General features: G+C 45.8%; 3 protein-coding genes across 3 annotated transcripts in view; 1 reads left to right on the forward strand and 2 right to left on the reverse strand.

The window, feature by feature from the left end:
• Window positions 1-17,885, forward strand: part of LOC115382184 (NACHT, LRR and PYD domains-containing protein 12-like) — an 815,989-nt gene that overhangs the window by 782,880 nt on the left and 15,224 nt on the right. The window contains exons 5-8 of the mRNA XM_030083872.1: window positions 10,051-10,209; window positions 10,850-10,896; window positions 15,801-16,188; window positions 16,580-17,885. The exon at window positions 16,580-17,885 is cut by the window's right edge and continues 519 nt beyond it. Of these exons, the coding sequence (XP_029939732.1) occupies window positions 15,912-16,188; window positions 16,580-17,885 (1,583 nt within the window). The 5' untranslated portion in view covers window positions 10,051-10,209; window positions 10,850-10,896; window positions 15,801-15,911. The remainder of the gene's footprint in view (window positions 1-10,050; window positions 10,210-10,849; window positions 10,897-15,800; window positions 16,189-16,579) is intronic.
• LOC115382179 (NACHT, LRR and PYD domains-containing protein 3-like) overlaps window positions 1-17,885 on the reverse strand; it is a 1,352,480-nt gene that overhangs the window by 710,687 nt on the left and 623,908 nt on the right. The gene's annotated exons all lie outside the window — the stretch shown is intronic.
• The window catches only part of LOC115382194 (NLR family CARD domain-containing protein 3-like), a gene marked incomplete at its 3' end in the record, with an annotated part of 1,416,821 nt that overhangs the window by 569,908 nt on the left and 829,028 nt on the right, over window positions 1-17,885 (reverse strand). The window contains 1 exon segment of the mRNA XM_030083889.1: window positions 2,789-2,877.

Genomic DNA, 17,885 nt, shown 5'->3' on the forward strand with positions numbered 1-17,885 from the left:
CCCTTTTTTCACTTTTGCTTCCTTTACAGAACACAAAATATGTCACCAATTGACATCACAATACAAAAAACAAATATCAAATTGATCAGTGTCAAATTCACAGTTCCAAGTTTATCCTGAGTCCAAGTGCTGTCTCAGTCTGAGTCTTCACTCAGTGAGTGAGAGAACGTTCCAGATCCTACCGCAGAAGCTCAGCTCAACCGAGCTGAGTTGGACTGATGCAGTGATGGTGTTGCACGGAGACGACAGTTCAAATCCTCGTAGGTGCTGAATCCTGGGTCAGGCTCGCCATTCCGGACGTCATCCACGTGCATGCGCCGCTTCCTCGTGGTGCTGCTGTGCACACAGCACAGATCGTCTGCAGCTTCACCACGCTCCCAAGTTCTCCCGGGCGGGACAAAAAACCTGGCCTGCACGACAGGCCGTACACAAAATAAAGTCTTTTAAACCAAATCTTAAATTGAGCAGTTCTTTAAGTTGCATCATGAAGTAAATAAAATGAAAAGAAATGGCACTGCAGCGTCTCTGCTCAGCACGCATGCACAAACATGAGGACTTAAACACAACAGAAAACATCACAAACTCACCAAAACCGGTGATCCAGAGGCATGTGAAACGATCCCCGTTTCACAAAGTGTGTTTTTATCTCTTTTAACGCTATTTTTTTCCTTTTCTCGCTGCGCAATCCTGCAGCTCTCCTCGCTCGTTAAGCAGCACGGAGTTTCAGCGTCTTTTTTCAAACGGAAGTTGCATCATAACCCCAAAAAAAATATATTAAATCAATTATTTAAATTCTTCAAATTGCAAAAATAAAAAATGAATTGTTTTTTAAGGTTCAAGTCAATGAATTAAATAAAATATTTATTCAAATTAAAAGCTGTTTCTTTTTCTTCAATTCTAAAACTTTATTTAAACCGGGGGTTACACAGGCCTGCAAACTTCTCTTCAATGTGACATCCTTGTTTACAGAAGCAGCAGAGTGTGTGAGATCGGGGAAGGAATGCACCTTCCATGTGTTTGTTGTAACAATAAGACTTATGGGAGGTTAATTATGGACACCAGACAAGGGACAGAATTAAAGCCCCAGAACCAAACCCAGGAGGGATGCAGACCATTTGAGAGCATGAGAGAAGAACAGGAGACCTCTGGTGATGAAACCAACTGAGAAGACGAGGAGCAACAGAAAAAGCAGGAAAGACAATAAACTATGTATTAAGAGGAACCCTGATGAAGGGTTTTAAACTGGACTAGAAGAGTTTTTAGAGCTCTGTATTTTAGAAAGGATGCTGGAGGAGCAGGAGAAGACAGAGACCTTCAGTTTGTCTGAAAACATTTCATCTGCTGCTGCAGTTTGTGGCTGAATAAATCTAACTTTGAATTCAGATCTGCTGCTGTTTGTTCTCTCCCCTCTTTAAGAACGCTCAGTCAGGACTTCAGGCTGAAGTGACAGAAATCTGACACCAGCCTTTACTTTAAAGTAACAGACCCAGTAGAATGACATCTCACAGTGCCACTTTGACTGAAAGCAGATTCACAAATGTACTTTTAGAACTGGGAACTGTCACGAACCAGCAGGTTTTGATTCAGATTCAAACTTTCATCGTGCTGATATTTAAAAGAGCTTTTATCAGTCCAAACATTGGAAAGGAGACAGGACCTCAGTTGTTTGAAGTGATACAGCTTACAATGGAATAACAGCATTACTTTTTTCAACAACATGTAATCTAATTACTTTTTCCAGCTTTACAACGCCGTTACCATTACTGACAGTAAAATGCAGCACGGGGCTGTTACTATGATTCAACACACTTTCAGCTTGGTGTTTCCTCCTACAGAGTCCAGCTGTCATAACAAAGGGGCGGAGCTTCAAGCAGGAACCAGATTGGCTCAAAGCACGTCACATGACAACTGTGCTACGGCTCAGGTCAGAAGGTCGGAGCCAGATGAAACGATCATCTTGGTCACCTTACAGATGGTGATTCATCTGATCGATTCAGACATTTAGTCATTGACATTTGGTCCAATCAACACAACTTCCCTGTTTTGAAACTCCTAAGACCTGAAAGCGACACAAATTTTACAAGCCACCCACAATTTTGTAACATTTTCCCAAACTGTGGAGAAGATCTAGAGTTTTTAATTAAAAAGAGAGGCTCTGGGCCATGTGGCCTGACGACCCATCGAGGGAGGAAATAGTTCAACATTTAATCTGAGAGCAGCTGTCAATCAAACTCTGACCAGTCATGTGGCTGAAGAGACTGTTTTGTATTCATCCTCCTCCTCTTCATCCTGCTCCGCCTTTCTCCTTTATCCTACTTTCCCCTCGCCTGAGTCATCTCCTCCCTTCCTGCTCCTTCTTTTCCTCCTCCTTCTTTTCCTCCTCCTGATTGCTCCTCCCTCCATCCTCCTCCTCCTCCCTCCTCCTTCTTGTCCTTATCTAACATCTATCTCATATCTTCATAATGGTTAGTTGGTGGGTTTGGCCAGAGAGAGAGAGAGAGAGAGAGAGAGAGAGAGAGAGAGAGAGAGAGAGAGAGAGAGAAACTGTCTCTATCTTCCTCTGTGTGTATCTGCCTACAGGTTCTTTTTCTTTCTGTGTCTAAACGTGTCTCAACATGGTGACTCTCTCTGTATGTTCAGGTGATCTTATCTCTGAACCAGACAAACACACTCAGTCCATCAAAAGTCTCTTTTCTGTATTGTGACAGTCTTTAAATCAAACCCTGACGTTAGAAAAGCTTTGAGACAAAGCAGAAGAGTCAGTCAGACAGATCTCCATGTTCCTCACCTCAGATCAGCTTCATGCTGCCGCTGGTCTCCGCTCAGTCCTGCTGTCTGTCTGAGTGTGTCTGATGTGAGGACGCCGTTTAAATCCACCTTCAGAGTGACGTCAGGAACCAGTCCAGCAGCCACACAGCAGCACACACACATGTGGAGACATGAAGAAGGCGTGGCTCCATTAACCCTCCCACACAGTCACACAGTGTCTGATATTCTATTAGATATGAGGTGAGACGAGTTGAAGTTTAGAAGTCAGCACACTTTATTTTTAACATTCTGACTGAGGGAGACCAGACCAGGAATAATGTCTCCTTCTCTGAGCCAATCAGATTCCACAGCATACCAACTGAGGGAGAATGTGGGGAGGTTCAGTGTATGAATTTAAAAAACACCCAAGATATACTTGAATTCATCCAGTAATGCCATCGGTCCAACAAAACCTCTTATTTTTATAGGATGATGTGGTAGCCTGCGCGGTCGATGTGAGGTTAGAAATTCATGGTTCGAAGTATTTCAGTTATTTTCCTTTAGCTTCAGTTTATCAAGGATCCTGATGGCTGGCACTGTGGATAAACCCCACTGGCCTTTTGTGAAGAACAGTATATCCTGTGTTTCTGGACTCAGTCATTCTTTAGAAAGCGACGGCCTGTGGGCTGGCCTGGTGATACTCTGCCTTCCTCTCTCGCTCCCTGGCTTTGTTTCTGCTGCAGGTAGCTGTGGGCGGAGCTACCTGAGAATCTGGATGATGCAGCACACCTGAGCAGGCTGGGCCTCGGAGGCTTGAAACCTGAGCTGCTCTGTCTCTCTCTCTCTCTCTCTTCCTGACCTGCAGGCTGGATTCTTCCTGTTTTTGTATTCCGGGACTCGTGCACGTTCACACTCAGCCTTTCACACACCTGCTCTCACTGGACACTGCACACACATTTACTGGTCTTCCTTTCACGATGAACTGTTTATCGAATTGAAATGTACATTAATCCCTGCAGGTTCTGTGTGTTCTCCCTCTTTTGTTGCACATTGCTGAGCCTGGTTGTTACAAGAATAACGTCACATCAGTCCACAAGCATCATGAAGGGGAACAAGACATCAAAAAGTCTCTCTATATAGTCACACTGGTTTCAAGTTTATTTCACAATATGCCACACCAAGAATGGACTTTTAAATTGGAGAGGTAAGTTATTCCATTTCACAACAACACACAGAACAAGAGGCTGAGTTCTAGTGAGGTCTGGAGTATTGTATGAACCATTTCACTGTGTGACTGGAAATCCTTTTGAAGGGTGTTTTCTGTGTGGTTGTTCAACCTGCTTGATTGAAGACTTCCCTGTCGCTGTTTCAGAGTTCTCTGGGATAACTTTGTCAGTGGTTTGTGTGTCCAGTATACTTCTTCTGGAGTTATCTATGGAGTTTGATTTGCCAAATTTACATGAAGGTCATAGTTTGGAAAAATCTGTTTGTTGTACTGAAGCTCAGCGACTGTCTGTTGCTGAGCTTTACGGTACTGAGGTTCCTCCTACATGCTGTAAACAAGAATTGAGGGGTGAGCTGATTTCTGACCCGGCTGAACGGGCTGTACTTCCAAAGGAGGCGGGCCAAGCTGACGAGTCTGAGACAGTGGAAGCGTCTGGACCAGAGTCTGGTAGACCAGGCGGGGCCTTTCAGGGAGCTGGAGCTGAAGTCCAGAAGGTTAGAAGTGGAAGTTATGTCTGGTCCATGAGGAAAGAATGAGGGAACTAGAGATTAAGTCCAAATTGAATTGGAAAAACTGGTTAACAAACTCCTCCAGTTTCAAGTTTTGATGTCATATTTCTCCCACGATGAAGGAGCAGCTGGCACTTTGGCCTGGCCAAAGACAGAGTGGAATCTGTTACTTCAGTGTGTTCACTGGAAAAACTCCTGAGGTTTGTTCCTCATTGACACCTGGTCAAAGCTCTGACTGGGAGGCTGTCATGGCTGCCATTGTGCCTATGAGCCTGTCCCAGAAGCCTGGAGACAGTGTTTCACAGGCTGTTGGAAGTCAGACTACAGGACATTAGTGGAGTTTTCTGGTGAGAAGGAAGCTCGGTTTACCAGGTGGTGTGCATCTGGAAAAGTTGAGACAAAAGAAGTTCAATTAAAAAAAAAATATTTCTTAATTTTGACTCTAAAAAAGTGGTAAGACCATTTCTCATGAAACTTGGCAAAAACAAAAAACTTCTTAATTTTGACACAAAAAACTTGTAAGGCTATAATAACACCATTTTTCATGAAATTTGGCAAAAAAAATTATTTCTTAATGTTGATTAAGAAATTTTTAATCATGCATGATTTAGTATTTCATGGGAATGAATTAGGTTTGTTTGTTTGTTTTTTTTACCATGTCATGTCTGGGGCTTCGTAACATTTTTCATGAAATTTGGCAAAAGAAAATTCTGTCCTGATTTTGATTCTAAGAAAGTGGTAAGGCTAGAGTAAAACCATTTTTAATGAAATTTGGCCAAAAAAAAAAAAATCTTAATTTTGACTCTAAAAAAGTGATAAGGCTACAGTAAAACCATTTTTCATGAAATTTGGCAAAAAATATTCTGTCATAATTTTGACTATAAAAAAGTGGTAAGGCTATAGGAACACTATTTTTCATGAAATTTGGCAAAAAAAGTCGTTCAACTTCAAAAGGTTGCTCAGGTTATCGTAACACCGTTCACGGTTGAAAATTGGAAGAAGGAGATGGGAGTCAAACCTCATGAATCAAAGACCACGGCTCTACCTAGTGAGCCACGACCACAACATTGCTTTTATGGCACAACTGATACAAGACCATCAAGAAGTGAAAATTGGAAAAAAAAATACAATTGTTTTCTTAATATCAACTTTAAAAAAGTGGTAAGGCGATACTAAGACCATTTTTTATGACATTTTGGGGAAAAAAAATCTTAATTTTGACTCTAAAAAAGTGGGAAGGCTACAGTAACACCAACTTTTGGTGAAAAAACATGATTTTTTTTACATTAAAAACTGGTCAAATAAGACCATTATTGGTGAAAAAAAAAGAAAAAAAAAATTCATAAGTTTGATGTTAAAGAAGTGGTAAGGCTATGGTAAGACAGTGATCTGATAAATGCTTTGTTCAGGGCCAGTCATGGTGGAAATGGAGTCTGGCTGGTCAGCTGGTGTGTCGTCACAGGTTTGAAATGAGGTTAAAGTCAGGGCAGTTTGCCATGAGGTGTCCAGAACGCTGACAGTAAAAACAGTCTCTCTCATCTCCTTTACTGATGACCTCAGTCTGTACACTGGGGGTTGCTGGAGCACAAGGCTCTTCTGAGGCAGGCTGAAACACAGACTTATGGGTAAGCACATACTTGTCGGCTTGTTCAGAGGCTGAGGACAGAGATGAAACTTTCTGTTCATCACAATGCGCTCAGGTAGACATGCTTTGACTTCCTCCAGAAGAATTAACTCACACAGTGAATCCAAGTCTTTCACTTTACAAGCATTGCACCATTTATCAAACAGGATTCCCTTTTCCCGTGTGAACTCGACGTAGGTTTGAGCTGGAGCTTTTCTGTGCTTTCTGAATTTCTGCCGATCAGCTTCAGGACCAGTTCATAAACATGTAAAATGGACATTGTAATGGCAATTTTATTTAACAAAGGGCATCAAACGGTGAGTTCTTGGTCTCAATTTATTAAGCTGCTCAGCTGAGAAATCACACAGTCACTGACTAACAGGGCGAGATCTGCCCTCGCAGGGGCGTGGCTAAATCTAAGCTCAACAATACAAGTCAGCATGCACTCATAAGAAATTTCCACCACACATCCCCCCCTTTTGATTAAATCCATCATGTTTTAATCAACCTTGTGGGAAATTTCACCTGACCACTAAATCACTCAACTTCCAATCATCATCAGGATCATCGGAGATGTGTGTGAAAGAGGAAGCAGAAGGTTCAACAGAACGAAGCAAAGTGTATTGAACCAAAGCAACCGTGAACATGCGAGCAACCAAACAAGGGACCAGGACAATAATACCGGAGGAAAACAGAGACAACACAGATAAGAAAACAGCAAGCACTGTTCAGCAGTCTTAGTCAGCCAAGCTCGCCAGCTGCCCTCGGTCCGCCATCCCAGAAGTCCCATCCGGACGAGGGGACACCCGTTTCCTGAGAGGGCAGTTCAAGGAGGGAAGAAGCTGAGTGTTCATGTTAGTCATGTTAACTGAGATGTCAGGAACCCAGGAGCAGCACTGATCACCTATGAGAGGGCAAACCCTCCTTTCTTGTCAAGAAGGGAGTCCAGGAGGGTGGACTACCTCACTCAGGGATTATTCTGCCCTGTGGCTGGGAGACCAGCTGTTGGAGGGTGGAACAGTCCTGCAGGAACTTTGTCTCTTGGTTCTACTTTCAGTCTCTTTCTCCACCAGTTGACCTGCAGGTGGAGGAAACTCTAGTTTCAGACTAAAACTCCACTTTACTTTGAAATTCTAACCACATGTGATGAATGTCAGACAGTTCAGCCTTTCACCTGTTGACCCTCATATATGTTTGTGTTGCTGGACTGATCCAAACAAACTGGTCCCCCATAGTTCCCAGAGCTGGTGTCAGAGGACCAGTTCTCCTGGTTGGATCCAGGTTCAGGATCCAGATCCTCCTGCTTCTGTTTCTGCTCAGCATCATTTACCAGCTGCTCTCCTGCCGCTGTCTGATGGAACTACTTCTTCTTCCACCTGCAGCTGTCCAGGTGTTCTCACTCAGCTTCATTCACTTCAGGGCTGTTCATGGTGCCTTCAGGGACAACTGGGAAAAGGGAGAACTGTACACTTCTGAAAACCTGATTCCTCTCAGTGGAATGGCATTTCTCAAAAATTCCACTCTTACATATCAATTTATTAAGAATTATTTTATTCATTATTCATTCATCGTTTTAACAAGCATAAAAGCTGAAAAGAGGAAAAATATATTTCCATGAACGAAACAAAGTCTGCTTTTGTGAAGAACTTTAAAAGAAACTTAATTTTAACTTAAAAATCACAGAGAAGAGCTTTTATTATGTGAAGTGAAGAAAACAAAGCAGCCACAGCTTTGCTGATTGTGTGAAGTGTAACTGTGAACCAAAAGTCTGTTTTTCATCTAGTCTTTCACATTTTTTGTTCTCATTCCATTGTCTTTACTCATTTAAATGATTTATTTTTCAAACATTTGTCAGAAAAACAGAACATATAAAGGTTACAGGATGGAGAATTGTTTTGCACACACATGCAGACATGAAGGACTTTGCTTGCTCCTTTACTTGACTGTAAAAAAGAAATTCAATCTTTCTGATAAATGAGGAAATATATTAATTTCATGCAGGTGGAGGAGGTGGAGGAGACGCAGCACCGCAGGCAGCCTGCAGACAGAGGGCGCCATCCACATGCACAGCTGGGCGCAGCAGAGACAGGAAGTGAGGAACTCTGTTCACTGAGTTCTGGCTGTTTTTAAAACCTCTCATTTTAATTCAGCTGTTCAAGTTTCATCAAGTTAAAGAGGTTCAGAGTTTATCAGAATTTACAGGGAATAAAAACACCTTTCCTCTGGACCCTGAAACAGGGAACACAATGACTGAGGGCCTGATTATGCTGAGGTGATTCTGGAGACTGAGAGGTCAGAGGTGGAGGATCTGTCTGTCGCTTTATGTTTGCTTTTCAGTTTGAAGCAGTTCGCTTATCCAGGAAGCAGATCATCCAGGCTTCCACATCTGTCTGGGGCCCTGTGCCAGAACCATCTTCTGGACTTTCAATGGACAAAAACCCACTTCATTTACCACCAGGGGGGGCTAGATTAGAAGAACTGCAGCATCTCTCTGGAATAGCTGCTCTCCCACACTGACTTGGTTACTATAGCAACAACCTCCAGCTTCCTCCAACACGTCTGATGTGATAAAAACTCAAAGTTACTGCAATACTGTGAACTTTTTTACACTTACTTCACATGAAACACATTTTACTTTATGTGCAGCACATTTCCAGATGTTCATTCACTTTATTAGGATGAATTAATTCATGATCCAAAACCTGAGTTTGAAATCCAAACAACACTACACACGTCATGATGTCTTCAATGACGTTGCACTGTGACACTATTGGGAGTTGTTTTTCTTTCTTCAAAAAAATTTTCCCCAAAAAATAAGAGTGAAATATGAAAACGTAAGTACGTTTAAGGGTTTAAATTGATGAGGAACACGTTCATGGAGACTGAGTTCAATGAAATTGATATAAAAGGTGATATCTGAGCAGATGATAATGACACCTTCCAGACTGGCCTCATCTTACTGACCTGACCATCTGCAGCAGTCAGCCTGACAGGAAGAGGAAAGCAGAGAGTCCTGCTCAGCTCTCCCTGACCTGCATGCAGCTCTCACTGTTCACTGCTGAGCTGGTTCCAGGAGAACTTCCCCAGCGGTCCTGCAGAGGGAGCTGTTTCTACACTGTGACCTGGAGGACAGCCTCACTGAGGTCATGGAGGAACACACACACACACACACACACACACACACACACAGTCTCGTATTTCTATCCTTGTGGGGACCGTCCATTGACTCCCATTCATGTCTAGCCCCTAACCCTGACCCTTACCCTAACCCTAACCCACACCACAACAAAGCCTAACCCTAAAGAAATGTTTTTGCACTTTTACTTTTTTCAGTAACAACAACATGGTCAAGAAAACACTGTTTCTCCTACTTAGGACCGAAAAAAGGTCCCCACAAGGCACGTCGTTCCACGTTTTGCTATCCTTGTGGGGACATTTGGCCCCAACAAGGATAGAAATACGAGAACACACACACACACACACACACACACACACACACACACACACACACACACACACGCACAGCGCCTCCTGCAGCAGAGCCAGTGATTAGTGGAGTCACATAACAGTGAGTGGAACACAGAGTCCAGCTTCAGCTGAGAGAGTTGATGTGTTGTGTGAACTCTGTGTCTGTTCGTCTGCGTCTAGTGAGAAGCAGAAGTGAGACCATGTTGAAATCACGTTGACTTCTGTTGAGAAACACCGAGCTCGCTTCCTGTTTTCTCCCCCGGTTCTCCCCCCTCCTCCTCTCTAAACACACAGTTGTCTGATTGTGCTGTTTGTGTTGAATTACTTGTTGTTGTTGCCTCTTTCCTTACTTTTTTCATTGCAGTTGTGTGTTTACATTGTGTTCTTCAGTACTAACAGTTTTACAGTTTTAACATAAGTTCCTGCAGAGGTTGAGATCTGGGCTGTTTTTTATAGAGGTGGGCGGGTTTTGGCAGGAAACAGGAAATAGTGTGACGTTTCACCCTGAGTGTGGGTTGAGACAGTGAGACGGCGTCCTCACATCAAGCAGAGACAGACAGAAGGACTGAGGAGGGACGGAGAGCAGCTTCTTCTCTCCAAAAGAGTCTGAAGAAGATGTGAAGAGAGTTGATGAGGTGAGAATCTCTGTCAGCTACAACAAAGCTTCCACAACGCTGTGTTGGACTGGATCTGACTGTGTGGCTGCTGGCTGTGTGTCTGTGTGTCTGTCCAGCCTACATTATGGACACCTGTGGGGACCTGGGAGGGTCAGGAGGTTTTTAGCTGGAACTAGATGAGGTGGTGGTGGAGGGGAATGAGAACAGAAACACATTCAGACAGTTGTCATCACGCTGTGTTTCCACACACTGGATGAATGGATTACAGTTCACATCAAACAGCTGACAGCAAGAAACTGTCTGACAGCTGCTGAACCTTAACTGCTGTTGTTAGGAGGATGAGGATTCATATTGACGAGATTAGAGCAAATCAGAGTAGAATAGATTAAATTATGTCAGCTTTATTCATCTCACAAGTGAGAAACTGTAGATATTCCATCAGATATGTGTTGTCAGTAGATAAACAACGTTCTGTGAAGAACTGCTCAGCTTTAACTGAGAGAGCTGATGTGTTGTGTGAACTCTGTGTCTGTTTGTCTGATTTGTGGTGAAAAGCAGAAGTGAGACCAGGTTGAAGTCACGTCGACTTCTGTTGAGAAACACACTGAGCTCACTTCCTGTTTCTTCTCTCCGTTCCCCTCCCTCCACCTCTCTGCAGGACACGTGATTTCTGTGAAAGATGAAAAACCCATTCTGTCATTAAAGGTAAGAATCTTCCAGCAGAAGACTTTTCAGCCTCTCATTTCAAACTGACACTTCCTTTGTTCTTTTTCACTTTTTCAATTGATATTTAGACCAGAATTCAACTTATTTTGACTTGATCCGAATACACACACACACACACACACACACACACACACACACACACACACACACACACACACACACGCAGAGGAGAGGAAGGGAGGGAGAGAAATGGGAAGAGGAGAAAGAGATGAGAGGTGGACGACGTCAAGGAGTCGGTTTATAACAGTGAATAATCATGGAGTTGATGTTGGAGCCTGACGTTGTCACAGACCAGGATGAACCCAGAAGCAGACTGGAGCAGATCAGGTTAAAGCAGGTCTTTATTCTGAACAAACAAGTCCAACAGGATGATTCAAAGCAGAGTTTAATATTCCAGATTAGCAGGAAACACAGGGAGCAACAGAAGGAGCTGAATTTCAGCTCGTCCAGGTCACTAAAACAGAGGAACTAAACCCATCAGTCACAGACGGATCAGATGAACCCACACACACACATCAGACTAAACTAAATGCACTTGGACAGGAGACAGACACGGGACAGGACTGGAAAACAAGAAGACTGGACACACCAAGTGTGCACACAGCCCCGGCCTGGGCTTGTTATGTACCCCAGACGAGTGGCCTCCTTCGATGGGGGTGCCCCACATGTGGCGTCGGGGGGTGGGGAGGGACGGCAGTGGCTGGAGACTGCAGCCGCAGCCTCACATGCAACCCCTCCTGTCCGCTGCATCCAAACAAGACACCGAGTTCGCCCTTCTTCCAGAGTCACGGGTAACTGCAGACCTGTCTACCGGTCTGCCTCTCACCTGAACTTTAGGCCAGTCTGTCACCTGATCTCCTGACCTGTAGGCCAACCTTTCACCTGACCTGTGGGCTGGTCTGTCACCTGACCTGTAGGTGACCCTGTCACCTGACCTGTAGGTGACCCTGTCACCTGACCTCTCGGACAGACTGTCACCTGACCTGTAGGCCAGACTGTCACCTGCCCTGCTAACCTGGAGGCTGGTCTGTCACCGGACCTTCTGACCTGAAGGCCAGTCTTTCACCTGACCTGTAGGTCAGTCTGTCACCTGACCTGAAGGCCAGTCTGTCACCTGACCTCTCGGACAGACTGTCACCTGACCTTTAGGCCAGACTGTCACCTGACCTGTAGGCTAGACTGTCACCTGCCCTGCTAACCTGGAGGCTGGTCTGTCACCGGACCTTCTGACCTGAAGGCCAGTCTTTCACCTGACCTGTAGGCCAGACTGTCACCTGACCTTTAGGCCAGTCTGTCACCTGACCTTCTGACCTCAAGGCCAGTCTTTCACCTGACCTGTAGGTCAGTCTGTCACCTGACCTGAAGGCCAGTCTGTCACCTGACCTCTCGGACAGACTGTCACCTGACCAATAGGCCAGACTGTGACCTGACCTGTTGGCCGGTCTGTCACCTGACCTGCAGGCCACCCTGTCACCTGACCTGCAGGCCACCCTGTCACCTGACCTGTAGGTCAGCCTGTCACCTGACCTGTAGGCCAGCCTATCACTTGACCTGAAGGTCAGTCTTTCCCCTGACTTGAAGGCCAGTCTGTCACCTGACCTCCTGACCTGGAGGCCGGTCTGTCACCTGACCTGTAGGCCAATCTGTCACCTGACCTGTAGGCCAGTCTGTCAGCTGACCTGTTGGCCGGTCTGTCACCTGACCTGCAGGCCAGTCTGTTGCCTGTGCTGTAGGCCAGTGTGTCACCTGACTGTAGGCCAGACTGTCACCTGACATTTATTCGATTCTGTCACCTGACCTGTTGGTCTGCCTTTCACTTGACCGGTAGGCCAGTTTGTCACCTGACCTGCATGCCAACCTGTCACGTGACCTGTAGGTCAGTCTGTCAACTGATCTCCTGACCTGGTGACCAGCCTGACACCTGACCCGTAGGCCAATCTGTCACCTGAAATATAGGCCATTCTGTCACCTGACCTGTCGGCCAGTCGATCACATGACGTTTATTCCAGTCTGTCACCTGACCTGTAGGCATGTCTGTCACCTGACCTGTTGGTCAGTCTGCCACCTGACCTGTAGGCCAATCTGTCAACTAAAATGTAGGCCAGTCTCTCACCTGACCTTTAGACCAGTCTGTCACCTAACCTGTATTCCAGTCTGTTGCCTGTGCTATAGGCCAGTGTGTCACCTGACATTTATTCGAGTCTGTCACCTCACCTGTAGGCATGTCTGTCACCTGACCTGTTGGTCGGTCTGTCACCTGTCCTTTAGGCCAGTCTGTCACCTGATGTGTAGGCTAGTCTGTCACCCGACCTGTAGGCCAGTCTTTCACCTGACCTATAGGCCAGTGTGTCACCTGACTGTAGTCCAGACTGTCACCTGATATTTATTTGAGTCTGTCACCTGACCTGTTAGTCAGTCTGTCACCTGAACTGTAGGCCGGTCTGTCAACTGACATGTAGGCCGGTCTGACACCTCACCTGTTGGCCGGACTGTCAGCTGGCCTGCAGGCCAGTCTGTCACCTGACCATCAGGCCAGTCTGTCACCTGATCCTGGCCACTTGAACTTTCCAGTCTGGGATTAATAAAGTACATCTCTATCTCTATCTCTATCTCTATCTCTCTCTGACCATTTGGCCAGCCTGTCACCTGACCTGTAAGCCGGTCTTTCGCCTGACCTTATGATCTTAGGGGCCGGTCTGTCACCTGACCTTGAGGCCAGGTTGTCACGTGACCTGCAAGCCACCCTGTCAACTGATCTCCTGACCTGGAGGCCAGCCTGACACCTGACCTGTAGGCCAATTTGTCACCTGAAATGTAGGCCAACCTGTCACCTGACCTGGAGACCAGTCTGTCACCTGACCTGTAGGCCGGCCTGTCAACTGGCCTGTAGGCCGGTCTGTCACCTGATCTGCAGGCCAGCCTGTCACCTGATCTGGAGGCCAGTCTTTAACCTGACCTCCTGATCTGGACGCTGGTCTGTCACCTGACCTCCTGACCTGTCGGCCAGTGTGTCACCTGACTTGTAGGCCACCCTGTCACCTGACCTGTCATCCAGTCTTTCATCTGACCTCGTGATCTGGAGCCCGGTCTGTCACCTGACCTCCAGGCTGGTCTGTCACCTGACCTGCAGGCCGGTCTGTCACCTGACCTGTAAGCGAGTCTGTCACCTGACCGTTCGGCCAGTCTGTCACCTGACCTGTAGGCCAGATTGTCACCTGATCTGTAGGTCAGTCTGTCACCTGACCTGTAGGCCGGTCTGTCCCCTGATCTGTAGGCCAGTCTGTCAACTGACATATAGGCCGGTCTGTCACCTGATCTCCTGACCTGAATCCCAGCCTGTCACGTCACCTGTCGACCAGCATGTCACCTGACCTGTCGGCCAGCCTGTCACATGACCTGTAGGCCAGTCTGTCACCTGATCTCCCGACCTGCAGGCCAGCCTGTCACCTGACCTCAAGGCCAGCCTGTCACCTGACCTGTGTGCCAGCCAGTCACCTGACCTCCTGACTTGGAGGTCGGCTTGTCACCTCACCTGCAGGTCAGTCTGTGACCTGACCTCTGGGCCAGCCTGTCACCTGACCTGTAAGCCAAACTGACTTGCTCTCCAGTCTCATTTTGAACCGCTTCATGAAGTCGCTCTCTTCCGCAGAAACTAACGGGATGGTTCGACTTGTAATACACTTTCTTCATGACTCACTTTTCCGCCTCTTTAAAAAGAATATACATTCTCCCCTCCGTCTCTCCTCCTCTTCCTCATCCCTTTCGCCCCTGCAGCTGAGTAAACACCTGACCCGTAACCGCCGAACCCAATAACAACTTCAAAAGACCTTTGAAGGTGGGGGGGGGGGGGGGGGGGTTATTTGGGGGGTCATAAATTCATCAGGTTGTCATAAATCTTAAATAGTGACAGATGATATCATATTATCTTCTTTATTTGGCTCCATCCATCTTCCCATCAATTTTAACCATCTTTCCTGTCCCTGCTGAAGAAAAGCAGCCCAAACCATGATGCTGCCACCACAATGTTTGACAGTGGGGTTGGTGGGTTCTGGCTGATGAGCTGTGTTGCTTTTACGCCAAACATATTTTTTGCATTGTGGCCAAAAAGTTCAATTTGGCTTGACCTGACCAGAACACTTTCTTCCACATGTTTGGTGTGTCCCCAAGGTGGCTTGTGGCAAACTTTAAACCAGACTTTTTATGGATATTGTTGAGAAATGGCTTTCTTCTTCTGTTTCTGCTTCTCTTCCATAACGGCCAGATTTGTGCAGTGCAGGACTGATGGTTGTCTTCTGGACAGACTCTCCAACCTCATGTGTAGATCTCTGCAGTTCATCCAGAGGGATCCTGGGCCTCTTGGCTGCTTCTCTGATCAGTCTTCTCCTTGTTTGAGATGAAAATTTAGGGATGGCCAGATCTTGGTAGATTTGCAATGGTCTGATACTTCTTCCATTTCAATATCACTGCTTGCACGGTGCTCCTTGAGATGTTTGAAGCTTGGGAAATCTTTTTGTATCCATGTCTGGCTTTAAACTTCTCCACAACAGTATCTCAGACATTCTTGGAGTGTTCCTTGGTCTTCATGATGCTCTCTGCGCTTTAAACAGAACTGTGAGACAATCACAGAGCAGGTGCATTGATAAGGAGACTTGATTACACACAGGTGGATTCTGTTTATCACCATCAGTCATTTAGGACAACATTGGATCATTCAGAGATCCTCACTGAACTTCTGGAGTGAGTTTCGCAAGGCACTGTAGATACAAAATATGAACAGAAGAACAAATGGACAAAACTGGACATTGGTGTTTGATAGAACTGAACCTGAAACAACAAACTGACTGAGCCAGAACTCATGAATATTCTCGTTTTGTGTTTTTCAGAGTCAGACACTTCTGAACGTCAGCATGTGAGCTCCTCAACATGGTCTTTCCAGGGACTCGATGAACACAGAGTGAAAGTTTAGTGAAATAAGGTCTTACATAAGGTCAAAGATGAGTTCAGCTCAAGAAGTGCTCCTGGGAATTCTGGAGGATTTGAGACATGAAGACTTTGAAAAGTTCAAGTGGTATTTGTATCAAGATGGAGTCCTTGAAGAGTTCAAACCAATCCCAACGAGTAAACTGGAGACACTGGACAGGACAGGCACAGTGGATCAGATGCGCCAGGCCTACAGCAATCAGATTCTTGACGTCACTAAAATGGTTTTAGAGAAAATGAAAATGATGGGCATTTGGGAGAAACACTCCAAAAACAGCTCAGAACCTGGAGGTAAGTCCTGGAAACATTACAACTTGATGGTGTTATTTAATAAAATGACACATGACCTTACAGTCTCTCACACGTAAGATACCACAAATCTTTGTAGTCGATATTGAGAATTAGTTTAGAATTTCTGCATGACATTTTTCACCCAGTGTCATTCACAGTCCAATGAGCTGAGGAGAAAACAAACAGGAGAAAATAATTTGTCATTTTTTTTATTAGGGAACCTCTTACAGAACACCTAATTTAGGTTGATTATCTGTGATGATAAAAATCCAAATGTCAAGACGAAGATGTTCTTGTTTCTGGTGATGTATGGAAGCAAAGCCTTACATACTACACTATGAACATTACTCAAATCGAGCTGTTTTCTTTTGTCTCCGAAAAAAATAATTAGGGAAAGATGGTCCTCAAAAGGTCCATTTGTCAGCAACATCTAAGAGGTGTCAGGAGAAACTCAAGTCCAACCTGAAGAGGAGGTTCCAGTGTGTGTTTGAAGGAGTCGCGATACAAGGAAGGCCGACCCTCCTGAACCAGATCTACACAGAGCTCCACATCACAGAGGGAGGGACTGCAGAGGTCAATCAGGAACATGAGGTCAGACAGATTGAAACAGCATCCAGGACAGCAGACAGAGCAGAAACAAGCATCAGACCAGGAGACATCTTTAAAGCCCCACCTGGAAGATCTCAACCAATCAGAACAGTGCTGACAAAGGGAGTGGCTGGCATTGGGAAAACAGTCCTGACACAGAAGTTCACTCTGGACTGGGCTGAAGACAAAGACAACCAGGATGTCCACTTCATATTTCCATTCACCTTCAGAGAGCTGAATGTAGTGAAGGAGGAGAAGTTCAGCTTGGTGGGACTTGTTCATCACTTCTTCAATGAAGCTAAAAAGGCAGGAATCTGCTGCTTTGAAGAATTCCAGGTGATCTTCATCTTTGATGGTCTGGATGAGTGTCGACTCCCTCTGAATTTCTACCGCGCTGACTTCCTGACTGATATCACCGTGTCCACCTCAGTGGATATTCTGCTGATAAACCTCATCAGGGGGAGACTGCTTCCCTCTGCTCGCCTCTGGATCACCACACGACCTGCAGCAGCCAATCAGATCCCTGCTGACTGTGTGGACATGGTGACAGAGGTCCGAGGGTTCACCGACCCCCAGAAGGAGGAGTACTTCAGGAGGAGGTTCAGAGAGGAGGAGCAGGCCAGCAGGATCATCTCCCACATCAAGACCTCCCGAAGCCTCCACATCATGTGCCACATCCCGGTCTTCTGCTGGATCACTGCTACAGTTCTGGAGGAGGAGCTGAAGAGCAGAGAGGGAGGAGAGCTGCCCAAGACCCTGACTGAGGTGTACATGCGTCACCTGGTGGTCCAGGTAGAAAGGAACAAGGTCAAGTATGATGACAAACCTGCCTTACATGAAACCTGGAGTCCAGAGAGCAAGAAGATGACAAAGTCTCTGGGGAGACTCGCTTTTGATCAGCTGGATGAAGGGAACCTGATCTTCTGTGAACGTGACCTGAAAAAGTGTGGCATTGACCGCGAGGTAGCCTTAAAGTACTCAGGAATGTTCACACAGATCTTTAGAGAGGAGAAAAGCCTCCGAGACACAGTGTTCTGCTTCATCCATCTGAGCCTTCAGGAGTTTCTGGCTGCTCTTCATGTCCATCAGACCTTCATCAACTCTGGAAT

This window comes from Salarias fasciatus, chromosome 23, assembly GCF_902148845.1.
Source record: "Salarias fasciatus chromosome 23, fSalaFa1.1, whole genome shotgun sequence".
NCBI classification, from domain to species: Eukaryota; Metazoa; Chordata; class Actinopteri; order Blenniiformes; family Blenniidae; genus Salarias; species Salarias fasciatus.